We start from the raw sequence: 21227 nt of genomic DNA, 5'->3' as shown, positions 1-21227 counted from the left end.
CGTAAAGGGAAGAAGTTAGGCGTTCAGTCACCACACACACACACACACACACACACACACACACACACAGATTATTCATCATGCACGTAGCGCGTCGTGTGCAATTACCTGCTGAGGGACAAGGAGATGGTCGTAAGGTCGTAAGGTCGTAGCGAAAGGAGATGGTCGTAAGGTCGTAAAGTCGTAGCGAAAGGAGATGGTCGTAAGGTTGTAAAGTCGTAGCGAAAGGAGATGGTCGTAAGGTCGTAAGGTCGTAGCGAAAGGAGATGGTCGTAAGGTCGTATTTTCGTGGCGAAAGGAGATGGTCGTAGGATCGTGGCGAAAGGAGATGGTCGTAAGGTCGTGGCGAAAGGAGATGGTCGTAAGGTCGTAGCAAAAGAAAATGGTCGTAAGGTCGTAAGGTCGTGGCGAAAGAAGATGGTCGTACGGAGAAGTCTGGGTGAAGTTAGCAAGAAGGAAACAAACTTAAAAGATGTGGATTATTAAGAGGGATAATAAACAAATGAGCATAAATGACGAGACAAAAAGGAACAGTAGATAGAAGGACTTTGAGGATTTAGTTAACAAAAGCGTTCCAAAAATCATAAGAGAAAATCAAATTAATTAACGATAAATATGAAACTGAACGCAGGAGAAAATTAAGGATACCAACAACACAAAGCAATTATAAAAGTGACATTGAGAGTAAAGTAAAAAAAAATAATGAAACGAACAGCGAAAAAAAAAAGACTTAGCGAGCAGCGGAAGTTTACATTTGAAATAATTAATATTCGAGTCTTGTATTTGTGAAAGGGACTCGTACTCTGCTTCCTTCCTCTCCCTCATCGCTCCAAACACAGAATTCTAAGGGGAGGAGCAACAAAAATATGAACTGCAATTTAAATTAAGTGAATGCTGAACGAAAATAGACTAACTGAGAAGAAATGAAAAGAAAAAGAGTTCCAACGATGAGAGAGAGAGAGAGAGAGAGAGAGAGAGAGAGAGAGAGAGAGAGAGAGAGAGAGAGAGAGAGAGAGAGAGAGAGAGAGAGATTAGAGAGAGAGATTAGAGAGAGAGAGAGATGAGAGAGAATGAGTAAGTGTGTGTGTGTGTGTGTGTGTGTGTGTGTGTGTGTGTGCGCGCGTGTCCGTGTGCGTGTGCGTGTGTGTAGAATAGGTGAAAAATCCTTGAATGGACGTTTGTTTCAGCTACATACTAAATCTACCTAACATTCACACCCCACTACCCATTTTCTTTTGATACATGGGGAACCCGCCTAATCCTGAGGTACCGTGGGGAGCCTAGCGGACGTAACCTGTCTGGGCTCGCGTTCTCCCTTCCCTTACAAGGACTACACATTCTCCTCTCCTTTCCAGACCCTCGCAGCAGATGGTCTCAAGCCTCTCCAGGGACCGTAGACTCAGGCGGGAGACTTAGCCAGAATCATAGTTCTCCCTCAATCTCCGCCTCGCAAGGATCAGAGAGGGGAGGAATAGAAGAGGAAGACGAGGAAGAAGAGGACGAGGACGACGCTGAATACTCCTACTACGAAAATTACAGACACATCGAGGAGGAGGAAGAGGAAGAGGAAAAGCGGAGGGAGCGTGGAAGCGAATGGTCTGGAGGAACGGGAGAAGAGGAAGAAGATAGCGGAGGAGGAGGAAGGTGGAGAAGAGAGGGAGGCTTCGACCAGGGCAGCGAAGTAATGATTCTCGGCGATAGGTAAGTTTGTGTTAAGTTTTTAGTATTTTATTCCACCTATAAAGCCAGTCTTCATTTTAGCACTATTACAGTTCTCTCTCTCTCTCTCTCTCTCTCTCTCTCTCTCTCTCTCTCTCTCTCTCTCTCTCTCTCTCTCTCTCTCTCTCTCTCTCTCTCTCTCTCTCTCACATACGCACACACACCAGAGAGGTCCCGAGTTCGATCCCATGGCGGAGTGGAAGATGGATGGGCAGTCTCCTTTAATCCGTGGCCCCTGTCAAGGCCCTCCTGTCCACCCAGCAAGGAATGGGAACCGGGTGTCAGTCAAGGGCTGCATCCCGCCTCCCGGGTGTGTGTGAGTGTGAGGTTTCAACCGCACTCAAGACCCGTCACTTGTAAGCTCATTCCCGAAGGATACTGGCTGGCGATCACGAGTCCACTGCGTTGTCAGACCTTGGTGCATTACACACATATGCAAGCACCTACATTTCTTCCCCCAACCCTTCCTCTCTCCAGCAAAACTTCGTCCCAGCATGAATCTCCCGAAGGTGCAGTAAATATCTCCCTCACCCTTACCACCACCATCCCTCCCCCTCCCTTTCCTTGCAGTGGAAGGCTCACGGGAGGGGATTCGTTATGCCGCCACAAATAACCGAGCACGAGTGTGCACAAAACGACTAACCCTCTTTTTCTTCTTTGACCTCAAGCGCTGAAGACCACGACCTGCGAGTGTACGGGGACACGGCCTTCCCGATGCAGTCCCCGATCGTGGAGGAGTCAGAAGGGGAGCAGGAGGAGGATGAGGAGGACGGGGAGGAGATGGAAGAAGAGGTAGAGGACTGGAGAAGCGAGGAAGGCGGGAGGGTCAAATCCAGGCTCTCAGTGTTCGACAGTGGCCACGCGTCCCTGCTGAGTGATGAGGACCGGCCAGACAGCGTGTTCAGGGCTAAGAGGGTGAGTGTAAGTCCTTGTTCTCAGACGCTTTCGGGTCTAACAACAACTATCCCCAAGACCACAAAGGAGGTCAGTCGGATTTCCATGAGTGTGCTGTTCAAGTTCATGGTGCAGTGAGTGTTTAATAATTAACTATTTTAATGATAACTATATATGAAGGCAGTTATTGGGGTCGAGGAGGCAGTTTTTGGGTCGGAAATCGGCAAACATGGGAGGCTGAGTACGACAATCTAGCAACGTTGGGCCGCCACCGCCGCCGCCTAATGGAAGAAGGAAGTGTGAAGGGACGCAACACTCAATGGGGGTCAGTTTCAACCGGGAATGGTGCTAATGGTGACCAGCGCTAATGGACAAGGGGTATGGATCTTAAGCTACACGAGGCAGGCCATTGGGAGGATACTACCTACCGGCTTACAGGTTAATTAATATGGAATGAAGGTATTGGTAGGAGGGCCTGGACAGGGTTGGGTACGACTGCTTGGCAACTCGAGACAAGGTGTTTGGAGGCACTTGAGGCTTGTTATGACGGAGGAGGATAATTAGAGGAAGACGTGAGAGTGGTAGCGAACGGTTGGCAGCACATCAGAGGGGAAGGGATGCAGTTTTGATATAAGGATTTTTTAATATTGTGGTTTTGCATTTATTTTTATCGTCTTGGACTTTTAAATACCGTGGTTTTACTTATACTTCTAACGTCTCCTTCAGCGGGTTTGTTTTAAAAGGGGTTTTTGATAGTGTGGTTTTACTGATTTTACGAGCGCCTACTTTAGCGGTTTTGCTGTAAGAACTTTTAGATAATGTGTTTTTACTGCTATTTCTAACGTCTCTTTTAGAAATACAAAGTTCCTATTACGTTTATGGCTACGAGTGAACATGGAACACAAAATTGGCAACACAGCAGAGAGGCATTGTGGCAGTTTTGGCATCAGGACTTTTAAATATTGTGGTTAAGCTCAGCTCCGCTCAGTTGCTAGAGTGAAGTATATCCTTTGTAGCGGCATTTCTGTCACTAGAGTCGGGGAATGAGACCGGAAAGCAGGCTGAGAAAGAAGAGTGTGAGGGAGAAGGACGTGGCGGGGCGTGAGAGCTTTGTACGAGGGAAGGCGATTGAGTGGTGGAGAGAGAGACGTGGGGGCGTGAGGCGATTGTTAGATAGATATGCTCCTGTACTTTATTTATTTATTTATTTATTTATTGCAGATATCATACAGTAGTTTTTCTTTTTACTGGCATTACTAACCTCTCCTTTAATAATACAGAGTTCCTATTAAATATATGGACACGAGTGAGCAACAAAGCATGGAACCAAAAAAAATGGCAACACATCAGAGAGAAAGGGATACAATTGTAATATAAGGATAATAATTGAGCCTTTGATGAGGGCGTAGCAGGCTTTCGTTTCAGCTTTACATCAACAGCACCAGCATTATCTAGTTCCGTGTTCGTGATGGAAGGAGGCGAGGCAAGGAAGAGAAAGGAAGGGAGGAAAGAATATGATAGAAGGAAACACAAGGATGAGAGAGGAGGAGAGGAAAGGATAGGCGAGACATGAGTGGTAGAGAGGGAGACAAATTTGTGATGGAAGAAGAGGAGGCAAAGACGAGAAAGGAAGAGAGGAAAGAGTATACGAGATTTAAGTGGTAGAGAGGAAGAAGGCAAGACGAGGACGAGAAAGGAAGAGAGGAAAGAATATGCAAGAATAAGTGGAAGAGAGGGAGACCAATTTGTGATGGAAGAAGGGAACACAAGGACGAGAAAGGAAGAGAATTAAGTGGTAGAGAGGGAGACAAATTAAGTAAACACGCCTAATCATCAAGTAGCGTTTCCTCTTACACAGGTATGAGTAATGACAATGGACTGGTGAAGGAAAGGTGTACATTACCGATGAGAGACTGTCTGCGTACCCTGTCAACCTACCTACCTTTCCTACCGACCTGTCTAATCCTATCCAACAACCTTCCGACCTATCTATGAATCTTTCTACCTACCAAAATCACGCTATCTATTTATTTATCTATCTATCTAGTTTTCTATTTCTTTCTTTCTGTTTAGCTTCTTCTTTTTGTGTTTGTTTAATTCTTTGTTCATTTCTCGTTTTTTTCTTATATTTTTTGTCTTGTTTTCTGTCTCTGCTTTTTTTTTTTTTTCTTTGTCGTTTTTTTTCTTTTTTTGTCGTTTTGTTTCTTTGTCTTTTTATCTCTGTCTTTTTTCTTAGTCTTTCTTTCTTTCTTTCTTTCTTTCTTTCTTTCTTTCTCTCTCATTCTTTTTCTTTCTGCCTTCCTTTCTCTTTCTCTTTGTCTTTTTCTCTGTATTTGTCTTTTTTCTTTCTTACTTTTTTCTTTCACTCCCTCTTCCTCTCCCTCTCTCTCTCTCTCTCTCTCTCTCTCTCTCTCTCTCTCTCTCTCTCTCTCTCTCTCTCTCTCTCTCTCTCTCTCTCTCTCTCCCCCTAATGAACATGCCTGCCCCGCCATCTTTAAGTCTAGGCTTACACTAATCCTCTTTTTCCCCTCATCAACAAGTGAAGTCTTTTCGAGCTAATTGTATTTTTTTTTTTCCTTTCGTTCTCAGTCACGCCTCTGTTTTCATTTGCCTTTTTCTTCCTTTCCTCGTTCGTCTATTTTTTAACAAGTCAGTAATATTCGCTTTCACTATCCTTCGCATTTTTGTTCCTAGCGGGAAGGGCTTAGCGGCAATAGGTCTGATGCTTCCCTGAAAAAAATCATAGATGGATTGGAATTTTTCTGCCTCATAATCACAAAGCTGTTTTTTCTGACTTGATAATTCTTCATATCCGATGTAGGTCTGAAATCCCAGCAGACTTTTCCTATTTTCATGTATAGACGGGAGGGAGACAGCCAGCCAAACAGACAGACACAGAGGGGGAGAGAAACAGGGAAGCAGGAACATCGGAACGAGGATTAAAAATGAACAGCTTCTTTTAGCTTTCCCTTGAATAAACAAAGGAGTGTTTGGAGAGAGGAAAGCAAGTGTGTGGAGGACCAAGGCGTATGTTTTCTCCCTCCTGTGCACCACTCTCCTCTTCTCCTCTCTCCCCCTAAGCTAACTCTCCTCTTACTCTCCGCCTCTCCCTCCACCACCTCTCGTAAACCCTCACCCGCCTTCTCCACTCTCTCTTCTTCATCCTCTCTTTTTCTTTATATTACTTTTCCTCTCCGGTGTTTACTCTCGCATACGAAACTTTCTCCTCTTTATGTCCTCCTTCCTTCATCTTTACTGCCAAGGTGTGTGTTTTTCTTACCCTTATTCTTTCCGTCTTGTTCGTATTTATTAACAATCGCCTCATGCCCCCACGTCTCTCTCCACCACTCATCGCCTTCCCTCGTACAAAGCTTTCACGCCCCGCCACGTCTTCCTCCCTCACACTCCTCTTTCTCAGCCTGCTTTCCGGTCTCATTCCCCGACTCTTTTGTAGCCTTGTTAATCTTCCCCCCTCATTCGCCTCTTCTCTCCCCCTGCAGCTGTCACGCCCCGCCACGCGCGCCATTGAGGTGGATTACGACACAGATGACGGCGGCGTGTACAAGGCCAAGCGCCACTATGACTACGCCGCCCAGGAGGTGCTCGAGTCCTCAGCTACCAACATCGAGCTGCCTGTGGACCTGCTCGATGCCGCGGAGGTGCAGGAGGATATCTACGCCGCGTGACAGCGTCGAGAGGAGACGAGCGCGACGCTTTGATCTACGCCGGACAGTAAACCGAAGGATTTCTGTTATTTCCTTGTGTATCTGTCCCATGTATCTGTGACACACGCGCCGCGCCGTTGGGTCTTTGCCACAGTATTTTTTCCCGCTGCGGGAGATGAGCGCCGCGGCAGAGCCCGGCTTAGTGTGCCTTTCAACGTCGTCCAAAGAAAAGTCTCTTCGGTCCTTTCACTCGCTCCGTATCAGGTTTGGGAAGTTTCGCCTCGCGTGGGATGGCAGATCGAAGCTGATTCAATATACTTATTTATATACATAGCCGAAGCTGATAGTATATATTTATAAACGTATGTTGCACTAAAGAATATGGAAGGACTTTTTTCCATCTTGTTAAGTTCGATACACGATTGAAAACCCCAGTGTTGTGTGTAGCACAAGGCAATGATGCTGTGACTGAACTGGGTTGGAGTGGGGCGTGATGGGGCATGAATATTCTGCCCTCGCCTGTCCGCCGTACTCCAACAATGTGGCTCTTGCTGTACGCTGGGGATGCCGTCACGTGCTCCAATGCAAACTACATACAGAAAACTAACCCTTCAAGTGACGCGTGGCTCAATAAATCGTGTACGCTTTACATTATTCTGTTATTTTACCTCAAAACTCCAAATCTGCTTTCGTGGAACACACATATCCTCGTTTTCTCTCAACAAAGATGAATGCTGCCTCAGGAGACCCTGCCCCTCGCCTCCCCTCCGGCCCGTTTTGCTTTATGATCCTGTTTAGCTTAAATGTTGTGACTTACACTCGGCTTCGCGGTGCTTAAAAATAATTAGCTGGTCAACAAGTAAGAGTAATACCCATTATACTTTTTTTTTACATCAGAGGACACGGCTCAAGGGCAACAAAAAGAGTACAAAAAAAACCCGCTACTCGCCGCTCCTATAAAAGATAAAAGTAAGGAGTAGCCAAAAGAGAGGTCAATTAATTTTTCTTAACTATTTTCGCTTCTCTCTTTCTATCTTCCTTTCCTATTTCCATTTCCTTTGGTAGTTTACTTGTTATTTTGTAATTTGCTAAGTATTTTTATTGTATATCTTATTTGTTATTTATATTTGTTATAGATCTGTTTTGCTAGCTCTGAACGCCATCAATATAGCCTAGCAGGAGGTGGCCAGTCTGTTCCATCTCCTCACCTCTGGAACACCGAGGCTGCTGCAAGGACGATGACTGTAACAATTCCATTTTCTCTCTCTCTCTCTCTCTCTCTCTCTCTCTCTCTCTCTCTCTCTCTCTCTCTCTCTCTCTCTCTCTCTCTCTCTCTCTCTCTCTCTCTCTCACCGCTTTCCATCCTTCCCCTTCTCCGGCAGCTACGTCAGGCACACTCACTCCCTACTCGTCATTCTCTCTCCTCATCTCTCTCCCCCGCGTCAGACACACTCCCAAGCCTCTCCTTCCTGACGCAGAATGACCACCAGTAACCTCTCTCTCTCTCTCCCTCCATCCCTCAAGTCCTTCCCCTCCCGCCCGCCGGTTCTCGAGGATGAAAGGCAGAAGGGTGAGTCAAAGGGGGATTGAGTAGGGCCGCCGAGATAAGCTAAAACATGAGTGGTTGAAAGTACTCCTCTTGTTCCTTCTTGTCAAGTTTTGGTTCTTCTCTGACAACCTTGTGGAAGCCTTTTTTTGTGTGTGTGCGTTTAACCTGATTTTTTCTTCGTTCCGTCTCAAAGTCTTAATTCTTCCCTGATAATCTTGCGGAAGCCTTTTTTGTGTGATTGCGTTTAACCTGATTTTTTCTTCGTTCCGTCTCAAAGTCTTAATTCTTCCCTGACAATCTTGCGGAAGCCTTTTTTTGTGTGTGTGTTTAACCTGATTTTTTCTTCGTTCCGTCTCAAAGTCTTAATTCTTCCCTGACAATCTTATGGAAGTCGTTTTGGTTTTGTGTTTTACCAGATTTACTTTTTATGTTTGTTTTCGAAGTACCAGTGAATGAGTTTTTGTTGTTTCCTCCTGGTTTTCTTTCGACAGTTCTGTTTTACGTTTCTGAATATTCTGAACAACTTGAGAATGTCGATGGAAGTGTCATTTTTCAATCTTTAATCCGCTTAACTTTTTATAATGTTTCTTGTGGCTGCGTTTTTTTTATATTTTTTGTTCTACCTAATTTTACATTTTGTTTTGTTTTGTTTTCGAAGCACCAATGAATGTCTTTTGTCCCTTCATCTTCTTTTCATTCTTTTTTTCTTCTTCTTTTTCCTTTCTGACTCTTCTAAAAAAACTCAAAAATTGAGGACGTGTTGTTTTCAGTCCTTAATTAATCAGCTTAACTTTTTTTTCGTGGTTTTTGTGGCTCCCTTTTGCCTTACATGTTGCATATTTTTTTTTTTATTTATTTCGACATTAATTAAAAAGGGCTTCAGATCCTGCTTTTGTTCTCTCCCTCGACTCTTCACGGAGACCCAGAGAGTGTGAGCGGATACTTTATTTTCTGCCTCAAATCCAATTAACCATTTTTTCCAAGATTCAGTGGGTTTGTTTTGACCTATGTGGATATATTATTATTTGCCTACACTTGTAAGATATTGAAAGAGATAGATAGATAGATAGATAAAGATAGATAGAGAGAGAGAGAGAGAGAGAGAGAGAGAGAGAGAGAAAAAATAGTATTCAATGAAATAATAAAATAATTAATAAAATATATACACCAAAAAAAAAAAAACATCAATAATCAATAAATCCCCAAAATTACCGTAAATACAAAGAACTTTTAACATCCAAACCCCTTTTCTTGTGGTTGGCAACATTTACCTAGTAACTATTTCTTGTTCATATAATGTCACATAACGTATATCCTGAGCTCCAACTATAATCTCCTTCCCTCGTCTTTCTCTCCCTCCGGGTTTCATAATCTGGTATTACGTTTTTTTCTCTCAAAGGTGTTTCCTCTGATCTCCTTGTCCGCTGCACTTTACTGCTTGCGTCTCCGTCCTTTCGTCTTCAGCTGCTTCGCTTTACCCTTGCACCTCTGTTCTTTCCTCTCCAATCTTCAAATCAAAAATACTCTCCATCTCTTTCCGTTCTTGTCAATGTTGCACTCAACCTTGCCAGATTGTCGTACTCAACCTCTTCTATTTACCAACCTCCGACCCAAAAACTGTCTCCTGGGCCCAAATAACAAGATTCATTTATAATTCTCGTTAAAATAGTTAATTCCTAATGTTTCTAGGCAATAGTAAGGGATCAGAAACCGGTAAATACTATGCTCTGAGTACGATAATCTGACAACGATGGTTACACTCTGTCCACTTACCATCATGAATTAAGAGCTTTCTGATACATTATTTCCTTTACTTCCAAATTGTTAACTGTCTATCTTCCATTATGCATTGAGAGTTTAACAATGTCTTCGCTCGCTCTCCCTTCCCTCTTCGTAAGCTGAGCCCATGTTTTGCCATTCATGAGGAGTTGAGTGTTGTTTTCCATCCCTTTCATCCTCGTGTTAATGGTAGGTGAATTCTGTACATCTCGGATATTACTGATGAATTCTACCTCCTTCTTTCTCCTATTATTGATATACTCTGACCATCAATTCACTCTTTGTCCTTTATTTTCTTCTTAATGATAAACTCTGACCACCAATGTACTGTCTCTCCTTCATTCTCCTATCAATCCTATCCTCTGACAGTCAATGTATTCTCTCCGATTTCCTATTGATGCTAAACTCTGTCTACATCGAGTCAAACATGGCTGTATTCCCTCACCCTTTCTCCTTCACTTTCCTCGTAATGATAAACTCTGACCACCAATGTACTGTCTCTCCTTCATTCTCCTATCAATCCTATCCTCTGACAGTCATTGTATTCTCTCCTATTTCCTATTGATGCTAAACTCTGTCCACCTCGAGTCAAACATAAGTGATTCACCGCTGCTTTCCTTCCCTCTTCCGCCTTCTAAATAACGAGCAACTCAGTCAGTCTCCAATCCTAGGTGAGTGGTTTACGCGTGCATTCCCTGTCAACTTCACCTCCTTTAAATGGTAAATGGTAATGCTGTTATCTGTCCTTTTCCCGTTGCATTCCTTCCCTCTTCCACCTTTAAAATAACGGTCAACTCAGTCAGTCTCCAATCCTAGGTGAGTGGTTTACGCGTGCATTCCCTGTCAACTTCACCTCCTTTAAATGGTAAATGGTAATGCTGTTATCTGTCCTTTTCCCGTTGCATTCCTTCCCTCTTCCACCTTTAAAATAACGGTCAACTCAGTCAGTCTCCAATCCTAGGTGAGTGGTTTACGCGTGCATTACCTGTCAACTTCACCTCCTTTAAATGGTAAATGGTAATGCTGTTATCCGTCCATTTCCCGTTGCATTCCCTCCCTCTTCCACCTTCAAAATAACGGTCAACTCAGTCAGTCTCCAATCCTAGGTGAGTGGTTTTCGCGTGCATTACTTGTCACCTTCATCTCCTATAAATGGTAAATGGTAATGCTGTTATCTGTCCTTTTCCCGTTGCATTCCCTCCCTCTTCCACCTTCAAAATAACGGTCAACTCAGTCAGTCTCCAATCCTAGGTGAGTGGTTTACGCGTGCATTACCTGTCACCTTCACCTCCTTTGAATGGTAAATGGTAATGCTGTTATCCGTCCATTTCCCGTTGCATTCCCTCCCTCTTCCACCTTCAAAATAACGGTCAACTCAGTCAGTCTCCAATCCTAGGTGAGTGGTTTTCGCGTGCATTACTTGTCACCTTCATCTCCTATAAATGGTAAATGGTAATGCTGTTATCTGTCCTTTTCCGTTGCATTCCTCCTCTTCCACCTTCAAAATAACGGTCAACTCAGTCAGTCTCCAATCCTAGGTGAGTGGTTTTCGCGTGCATTACCTGTCACCTTCATCTCCTTTAAATGGTAAATGGTAATGCTGTTATCTGTCCATTTCCCGTTGCATTCCCTCCCTCTTCCACCTTCAAAATAACGGTCAACTCAGTCAGTCTCCAATCCTAGGTGAGTGGTTTTCGCGTGCATTACCTGTCACCTTCATCTCCTTTAAATGGTAAATGGTAATGCTGTTATCTGTCCATTTCCCGTCACAATTGCCTATTTTACCAGGGCATCCTTTCTCCCTCCCACTCTCTCTGATTGCGGCAAACTCTCATGCAAACTCCCGTCCCTTGTTTTTCCTTCTTTCCACGACGTAATAAACTTTTCTTGCCGGGGAGGGGAAGAGGATCGGGTCGCCGTCGGAAGTTTGATTTAAATGTTCCAACCCTCTTACTCCGCTCCTCGTCAGGTACCACTTAACCGATACTTCTTTACCCGACTTTGCACGCAAGTTGGACCCCACCTTTCTGCACTCGAGGGAAAAAGAGGAAAGGTATTTTTTTACGGCACAGGAGACAGTTCAAAGGCACACACAATAAGTAAAACAATAATGAACAAAAAAAGCCCACTACTGACTGCTCCTAAAGATTACAGAGTGGCCAAAAGAGCGGTCAATTCCGGGAGAAGAGGTGTCCTGATGAAAACGGTATCGTGGCTGGGTATCGTGGTTGGGTATCGTGGTTGGGTATCGTGGTTGGGTATCGTGGTTGGGTATCGTGGTTGGGTATCGTGGTTGGGTATCGTGGTTGGGTATCGTGGTTGGGTATCGTGGTTGGGTATCGTGGTTGGATATCGTGGTTGGGTATCGTGGTTGGGTATCGTGGTTGGGTATCGTGGTTGGGTATCGTGGTTGGGTATCGTGGTTGGGTATCGTGGTTGCCTCACTGCTCAATTTTCGCTCGTAATTTGACAATCACGAACCAGACGGATTCAAGTGACGGTTAATGAATTCCAACCCCATTTTAAGCTGCCCCAAGTGGTGTCTCTTATGACTTGTCGCGATATTACCGTTACCAGTGGCGATATGAGATTGTAAAGCCCTCGTTCGTCATTTGTACATTGCGATATTGGCTTGAGGGGAAGATGCGATGATAGCAATAATAAAAAAATGGTAATATTAGATCCTATAACCAATAAAACTCATGTAACCAGAGATTTTTGAAGGGGAGTTGTCGTGTTATGTGTTACCCTCAGCTTTCTTTCCTTCCTTATTCATTCTCCTTCACTTCTTCCTCCTTTTCCTCTTCCTCTCCCTTGCGCTTCACTCTTACGCCTCCTCTCCATGTTGTTTCTGCTCCTTCTCCTCCACTTTCTCTTACTTGGCCTCCTCCTCCTCCTCCTCCTCCTCCTCCTCCACACGCTTATTTTTCTTCCTCTAAGTATATACAAGTTTTTTTTTTCTTTCCCTTTTTCGTCCCTCATCTGATATTTCTTCTTTGCTCCTCCTTTTCCTCCTCCTCATCATCATCATCCTTCATCTCCTTTTTTTTCATTCACCAATATTACCATCATTATCTCCTCCTTAAGCTAATTCCTTTTTTTCTTTTCCTCGCCATGCATCACCTCTCGGATATCCTCCCCCTTAATCACCTCCTCCTTAATCACCTCCTCCTCCCCCTCCTCCTCCTTCTCCCTCTAATCCTGTCGAGGTCACTCACGCTGATAAACTTAAAACTGTGACTGATGTGGAAACTTGATCATGATTTTTCTTGTGTCTGGAGAGAGAGAGAGAGAGAGAGAGAGAGAGAGAGAGAGAGAGAGAGAGAGAGAGAGAGAGAGAGAGAGAGAGAGAGAGAGAGAGAGAGAGAGAGAGAGAGAGAGGGGGGGCATGATGGGATCGGCTAAGATGGGAAAGACACGCCTCAGTTTCATTCCTTAATCATTTCGTCCCTTGATGCATTAATGACACACACACACACACACACACACACACACACACACACACACACACACACCTTGATCCTCTAATCTCTAATCTCGCAGGTGTAATTTGGCACCTCAAACACCTGTTGGTCTCTCTCTCTCTCTCTCTCTCTCTCTCTCGTAATAAAAGAAATGTTAGGACAAAGAGGAGACAAAAAGCACACGCAAAAAGACATTGCTGAATATAAATATCGCAGAAGTGCAAGAATAAAATACTAGAAGCACAAAGAGGAGCGATTACGTGATTATGAAGTAAGAAAGCAGATGATTTTAAAGAGATTACAAAGATTCGCACGATAAGAAGGAGTAAATAAAACTGTACGGTGGAGAGATTAAGAGAACCGAGACTGATGTAAGATAAAAATGCTCCTAACTACTTTTTTCTTTTCGTTCTTTTTTTCTTTTTCTTTCGCGGATGCCAAAGTTAAGTCCCGTTATAAAGCTTCATGGGAGCGTTTAACCCGTCCGCTGCGATTGGCACGGATTTGGCCTTCACTGGTAGCCTGGTAACATATAGTCCCAGGTCTTTCTCTTCCTCGGTGGCGGATAGTGGAGTGTTTCCCATGTGGTATTGGTGTGCTGGATCTCCCCTCCCAAGATGTATGACTTTATATTTTTCTTCATTAAACTGTAGCAGCCACTTTTTGTTCCATTTCTGTTGCTTGGTGAGGTCTTCTGGTAGGAACTTCGCAGTCAAGGGGTTAAGATGAGTCGGGTGGGAATAGTTCAGATCGTCAGGTGAGCTCAGGTAATCCTATTTAATACGCTGTTACGAAAAGCCGTGTAATGCGTCGGGCGGGTGTCGTGTTACCAACGGACGCCACGCCACACACGCCAACGCAGGTACGGGAAACATATGCTTTGCTATGAAGAGATGTATATATATATTTTTTTTCAAACAAATAACTTTCCAGTGATGCATGTTTTGGTGCTCCGTCAACCGTGTTATTATCGTGAAAAAAAGTTATTTATCGGGTGTCTATATGTTTGTTTTATGCTGATTTATGCTGTTGCTCTTGTCGTTGTTGTTGTTATTGGTGGAGGAGGGTGGCGGCGGCGGCGGCGGCGGCGGCGGCGACGCAAAACACACACGCTCTCCCTCCCAATATTGCTTTTGCTTTTCTATAAACACGAATATTAGAGCAAAAGAAGGAGAGACTACAATTTGATTTCCCGAGCAGATTGTCACGCGTAGGGGAAAAAAAAATAACTGCTTTCCATAATTTCAAGAGTCTTAGGGCGAAAAAAATAAATCTTCGAGAAGTTTTAAATGCGAAAAATGAAAGGGTTAGGAGCGATAAACTGTGGTGAACCGGATGTCCCTCTGACCCTGTGTCCTGGGGTGACGGATTCATACCAACCACCGACTCGCGGGCCAATGCGACGGAAATGAGCACCGAGGCCAGGCGCAACAATAGCGTGTGCCCCCAACTTTACCTTCGTCTCACTACTACTAATACTGGTTTCCATTTTCACCGATGATAATAATAGCAATGAAATATAAAGTTTATATTTTGACAAAGCAGATTTCATTGACATCATCCATGCAGCGGTGGTCCAGTGGGGGAGCGTTCACGCGTGCCGGTAATCCAGCGATGCCAAACTGTCGTACTCTGAACATCGTATTTTTACCATTTTCATTCCTAAAACTCTCGAAACTTTACAAATAACGATCGAAAATTAAAGTTACCGCTGAAAATGTTAAATAGTGATGGTTTTCTTTCACTTTCGCAATAGTTATATGTCAAAAACTACGAAAAGGCAATGTGATGCGTACGATAATTTGTCAACGCTGCTCCAATCCCGCTTCATCCCAATGGATACATGTATGCAGCCGCGTGCGGACACATGCGTGAGAACCCGAATACATGCGTGTAGCACCATAGACGCAGCGATGAAGGAGACCCATGCAAACTGGCTTCGTTATGCTCCCAACGTGATGGCACAAAGCGGATCAGAGAGTATTCTGCCGAGGGTGCTGATCCTCTATCGTGTTACTGAAGGGGATGGCTGGGGGGGTGGGGAGGTCATCCTACGCCGGCGGGGTGGGGTGCCAGGGTGCTGCACGAGGCTGTCCGGTCCGATACGCGTAAACCTACAGCGGGAAAACGAAACTGTAACCGTCGACCGTACTAGCGTAAAATGCAACGTGCGAGATGATCCAGGCTTATCTTCAAAATAAATGGAGGGTTTTATAATTTTTTTCCTTTCCGAGGGTCTGAATATCGGCCACCACACCATCAGTACAAGGGAAACTTACGCAGCCTCGTGTACACGTATTTATATTACTTTCTCTAGCGCCTTCTGGTTTGATCTGCCGCTTGTGTCTACTGGTAATGGGTGCTTTGTATGTCAGTGCTCTTAACTTTCTTCCCTTGACTTAGATTTACTTAAGTCCCACCCTCAGGAGACCTTTATAAGCTACTTGGCAGTCCTAAGAATACTGTGCCTCGCGCCGTCTAGTAATTACGTAGTTTCCTGTTTGTGAAGGAGTACCAGCAAGGTGAGGAGTGTATCGAATCAGCGGTACTTCTTGGCAGTCCTAAGAACACTGTGGGCCATACTCTTTACGTCTTGGGCATTCATCACGACTATTTCCAAAGGCCACAGAAGAATAACCGGCTTTTTATGGGTGATTTAACAGTTCAGGGTGTAGAGGTCGCTAGCGTGGTTCTCATTTGTTTCTTGTTATTGCTGCTGCTGATGATGGTGAGTAATACCGTCGTCCTTCGGTGAAATCTACCGTAGCTTTGGAAGATCATGGACACGTCAGAAAACCATGGAAATATGAGAACCACGCCAACATCACGAAACCGTCCATGAAAGCGCCAAGCAACTTCAGCCTCTTCAAACAGACGAACTGCGGCTCCGAGACGTTCAGGAATACGATCGTGTGCCTCCCGCTGTCTAGTATTTACGTCATTCCCTGTTTGTGAAGAAGTAGCGGCAAGGAGAGTAGCGTATCGACCCAGCGGTACTTTGATGAGCCACGCCTACCTACTCTACTCCTTCATAACCTCCATTCTGGTAACACTCGCTGCCTCGGCCGTACCAGGGCTGCCAACATACGCGACGCCAGTATTGCCAACATGACCGGAAGGCTGATTTCACGAACTTGTCTGAACTTGTTGCTTGTTATGGTGTTTCGTATACGTGTTGCCCGTGTTGGTCTGACTGAGGCTCGTGTAGGCACCCTCTCTGAGCACACACACACATACACACACACACACAAACACACACTATAATAAACGAACGAATCAACAGAGTCTGGACGCGAGCAAGCAGCCATAAAACTCACATCACGCACTGCACAGGGAAAACAATGACCGAGGAGGAAATTGACGACAGGGGCGATAAAAGGTTAGTGTAAAGAGCCGTTCATTAATCAGGCGGTTGGTTTGTTGGCTGCTCAAACCTCCTTAAACATTTTCCTACTCCGGTCCCAACCACCAACCTCTTCCTCCCCTCAGCCATTAGGATGTTTACCCACCATCACCTTTTCCTCTCCCTATATACTATTACCGCCTTCACCGGCCATTACGCGGACGAAGATTGGACAAAAAACAACACGGTGAAAATTTCTGTCCCGCTGGAAGTAAAATGAGAGCTCGTTCGTGCGCTAAGTGAGGCTCCAGACGGTTCATTTTCTCCTTAATCTAATTGTTACAGTTTAAGAGGAAGTTTCAGTTAATTACGTCGAGTTCCGGGAGTGTCGCTACCAGTATTTACTCGGAGCGAGGAAAAGAGAAATAAGAACACGGTTTTCTGCGTATCCTGCAGTACTTTCTTGTTAAAATCTCTCTTATAAGCTTGTTGTTAATGGTGTCTACTGTCTCATTGTTTTTTTCTAATTATTATACTTCTTGACTTCATAAACGTGGATGTTTTCAATTAAACGTCAAAGCTAATTACTAGAGGCTTGAGGGCGGCTGACCTTATACGTTGCACATCTGTAGGTAGATTAATAACATTTGTAATAGTATTATCATAAAACTCCAGGCCGTGCTAATGACGTTTGAGTGTTATGTTTTTAAGTTCTTTCTGAAATATCTTAAGAAACGTTTAAATTTGACAATAAAGACGGAAACTGATGAAAAGGATCTGACTCACTGATATCGAGGTACAGCCTTAAAACCATTATAATTAGGGCTTTGCAGACGGATCAATAACAACAATATAAGAACGATGACGAAGCCTTGCTGGAGGAACAGCACCTATATGAAAAAAAATTAACATAAAATGATAATAAGCTAACAATAATTTTTCAATACACTATTTAGTGGAAGGACTTCACTTTATGATAAACCTCACAACGTAATTTCTCGTATGTCTTCAGAAACTGTTTAACAAAGGAGGCGCCTCGCCCGGTCCGGCCCTCGTAGGCAGCGCGGCTCGTCAGCGATAGTGGAGGCAAACAAGAGCATGTAATCGAGCCTCGCCAAGCCCCGCCGAGCCTTGCATCCAGCAGGACGAACACAGTGTATTACCTCACGGCAACTCGATCTGGAAGCCACGACTCGCCGCCTGCTGCCTCCTGCCTGCTGCCTGCTCTATGCTCCCTCTCGCTCTCTCGCCCGCGGCCCCTTCAATTCCAGCTTCCTGCACCTCTTGTTCCGTGTCGTTCCACTCCTTTGGTTCCTCTCACCCTCCCGCGGCCCCATCAGTTTCCGCTCCTTGCCTCCCATCCTTCATGCCGCTCTATTCCGCTCACCTGGTTTTCCCTCCCGTGTTCTAATGCCTGGCTCTTTCCCTCCTGCCCGCCCCCTCCCATTCCCTTCACTCGTGTCCTCGCCCTGGTGTTCATGGCTCCCCCCCAGCGCCAGTTTCCTCTCCCTTCCCTTCCCCTCACTCTCCTGACTTCCCTCCCTGCGTCTGTTTCCTCCTCTCATTCCCTCTCCCCTCACTCTACTCCCTTGCTTCCCCTCGCTAATGTTCAAAGCTCTTCCTCAACATCTTCCTCCTCCCCTCATTCCCTTTCCTTCCATTGCTTTCCCTCGTTGCTGTTCAAAGATCTTCCTCAGCATCTTCCTCCTCCCCTCATTCCCCTTCACTTCACTTCCTTGAGTCAACGCTTCCTCAACTGTGAATCCTCAGCTTCAACTATCCTCCTTCTCCTTCTCATTCCGCTTTCCTCCTCCTGCCTCTTCGCATTCCACTCTTCATCACTCCACTCGCATTGTTTCCCCTCCATCGGATCTGTATAATCACCCGCCTAGCTCTCATTCCACTTCACTTCCTTGGTTCCACTCTTCCTCATCCACGGACCCTTCAGCTTCCGCCTTCTACCTCCTCCTTTTCATTCCCCTCTCCATCATTTCCCTCGCATTACTTCCCCTCACTCGGCTCTGCATCATCACCTGCCTCTTTCCCTCATTCCCCCTTGCCCTCCACTCTCTCTCATCCTTCAGTCTGTACTTGCTTTTAATCCTTCCGTCCACTCCACTCCCCTTCACGCCTCTCGTTTCCATTCCCTCGGTACCTCGCCCTTTCCTACGAGCCTCTCACCTCCGCGCTCCGGCTCCCCTCTCGCATTCTCCCTTTATGAGGTCTTGTTGCCCATCCACGGTAGGTAGTCGCCTCTTAACCTCTTTCACGAACACAAAAAACACCCTTCTCCTCGTAGCGTTTTTATTTCATTCCTCCAAAAATAACGCGGCAGCTCGTATTTTCTTCCTTGTTCCCCTTTTCTTCCTTCCTTTTCCTTCACCTCCTCCTCCTCCTCCTCCTTCCCCTCCTTCCCCTCCTCCTCCTTACCAAAGCATCTTCTTTCCTCACTTGTTTTGGGAAGAGTGCGCATTTTAGTCACGAAATGATACATACTCCTGCTTTTGAGGTCTGAAATGTGGCAATCCTTGAGAGAGAGAGAGAGAGAGAGAGAGAGAGAGAGAGAGAGAGAGAGTCAATCAGAAGGGCCCGTGTTGACTTGGCTGGTTCTCCAATTGTGCCGCCGAGCCTCTGGGAACCCCGACAAACATCCTCTTCCAACGCTCTCTTTCCTCCTTCCTTCCGCCCTTCCTTCCTTCCTTAATCCTTCGTGACCCACTTTTTCTTCATCCATCTTTGCTCATCCCTCTGTCTTTTCATTACCTTCCTTCCTTCCTTCCTTCCTCCCGCTCTTCCTCCCTCGTCTAGTTCCTCTGACTTTCGCTCTTCGTAACTTTCAGCATCACTTTCATCTCTTTCCTCAGCCTCCGCCGCCTCCTTTTTCCCCCTTTCCCGCACACTCTTTAATGGCTCCCTGGCCCACAAGCCGAGAGCAAACACTGACACCTTTGCCCAGAGATTTTCAAGTTTTCTCTCATGGATATCACGAAGGCTATTAAGTTTCACGCGAACTTGTGTGTAAAAAAAATCATGAGCCCGCGAGGAAACAAAGAAAGTGATGGAAGTGTTATCAGCGACGCCACGATGTTGGGGAGAGCGCAGGAGTTTAATTGCTACTCAGATTTCTTTTTCTGCGGCGATTCTTTGTGTTCTTCGACGACTCAGACCGAACTCCGATGCGTTGATTAAAGGCTGTGTTATCAGACGCCTCCATCTCAACTCTTTCCAAAGGCCAAAAAAAGAGATCAGTCGGGTTCTAATGAGTGTTTCTTTACATTCACGGCACAGAAGAAGGGTCAAACTACCAGATGGGTCATAAAACTATCCTTGGAGGTGCCCAAAACTCCTACGAAAGCCAAAATGTTGAAAAATATGGCGCTAGTGTCTCCGTTTGGGTGCTTCGAAGCCTCGCTCACTGGTTCGTTAAGGAGTCGAGACGGTAATGAAGCCCGCCGTGCGCCTCGCCTCCCCGCGCCATGAATATTAAACAGCCGAGTACTGACAGTTACGTCGCCGGGCCGCGTGTGTTTACCCGTCGAAGCCATCAAACAAACGTTAACAATATGGTAATACCCGATGGAGGTGTTTGTCCCTCGTCAGACCGGCAAATGGAAAGTTTTGATGCTCTACCGCGGCTCATAAATATAAAGATGGCACCGACGCCTCGCAGGGCCGGGAATGGAGGGTCAGAGGGAAGGGGCGCGGGGAGGGGAATGTGTTATGTGGCAAACTAATAAAAATGTGTTCGAGGGGGAAATGTGGACGCTGAATCTCATCTCAAGTTCATTAAAGGTTCGTGTAAGAAAAAAAAACAGGTCGGGGAAATTATTTGAATACCAGTCTAATTGAGATCAAACGAGGAGCCTCACAAACACATTAATAATTAACGTATGAAAAAAAAACACTGCTACCAATTACGAACTACTAACTATGAACTCCTACTAAGTCATCCAATCGAAGACCCAAGTATCGTCTGCAAGAGAAACAGCTATTGAACTCCGGAAAATCATCTGTTCTCAGTTTACGACACCAAATCCGTAACAACTTTCCTACTTCTCCGCCTCATCAATAAGAAGCGCATCTCTGTATAGCAAAACACTTTAACGGTGCAACTTCCTCTAATGACAAAGTACTGTATTACATCACAAGAACATTCTCGTACCCCGCCACCTCAATCGGTATCGTACTAAATTATTGTATCCAGGTTTATTAAGTCTCGTACTCCGCCACCTTCTCAGTTCCCAGAAAATATTCCAGTGTGCCTCCTCGAGAACATGAGCAACAGCCAATTATACGAACTAATTAGCGACGCGAGTCTCTGCAGGATGTCGGAACGCTACAGAAGGTCATCAGGCGGATAGGACTCGTCTTAGAAGGATACCCACCCTTGCCGCCTCCTCGTTAGCCGTCGTGGGAAACACATTGAATTTTATCCTTTAACAGCTTCTCTCCTTTCTCTTTCCTCCTTCCTTCGATGTAGAAATTATAACGCGATGAAAAAGTGACTTCAAAAATTATAAATAAGTCCTAATTGTTTCCCTTCCCGTTAGCCGCCGTGACAGATGCACAGTTTCATTCTTTAACAGCCCTTCTCTCCTTTGTTTTGCCTCCCTCCTTCAATGTAGAAATAACGGAATAAAAAATAGTGAGGGGAAATTGTACACACGTCCTCTTTTGTTTCCCTTGCAAGATTCATCCGTTTGTAGAAGGTACTGTGCGCATCATTTGAAACTCCTTACAGAATGATTGCTTGATTTGAATTAGACGCCGCAACAGCCAGCGTCATATGGCGGTTTACAGAATGACTGAATCGG

The 21227-nt window shown here is 45.2% G+C and overlaps 1 protein-coding gene across 1 annotated transcript in view; it reads left to right on the top strand.

Moving 5' to 3' along the window:
• LOC126991123 (doublecortin domain-containing protein 2-like) overlaps window positions 1-6927 on the top strand; it is a 45111-nt gene extending 38184 nt beyond the window's left edge. The window contains exons 8-10 of the mRNA XM_050849875.1: window positions 1356-1701; window positions 2388-2634; window positions 6114-6927. Coding sequence (XP_050705832.1) covers window positions 1356-1701; window positions 2388-2634; window positions 6114-6299 — 779 coding nt within the window. The 3' untranslated portion in view covers window positions 6300-6927. The remainder of the gene's footprint in view (window positions 1-1355; window positions 1702-2387; window positions 2635-6113) is intronic.
• The last annotated feature ends 14300 nt before the right edge of the window (window positions 6928-21227 follow it).

Source organism: Eriocheir sinensis, unplaced genomic scaffold (genome assembly GCF_024679095.1).
Source record: "Eriocheir sinensis breed Jianghai 21 unplaced genomic scaffold, ASM2467909v1 Scaffold243, whole genome shotgun sequence".
Lineage (NCBI taxonomy): Eukaryota > Metazoa > Arthropoda > Malacostraca > Decapoda > Varunidae > Eriocheir > Eriocheir sinensis.
The sequence above is the reverse complement of the archived record's forward strand: the minus strand, read 5'-3'. Positions and strand labels throughout refer to the sequence as shown.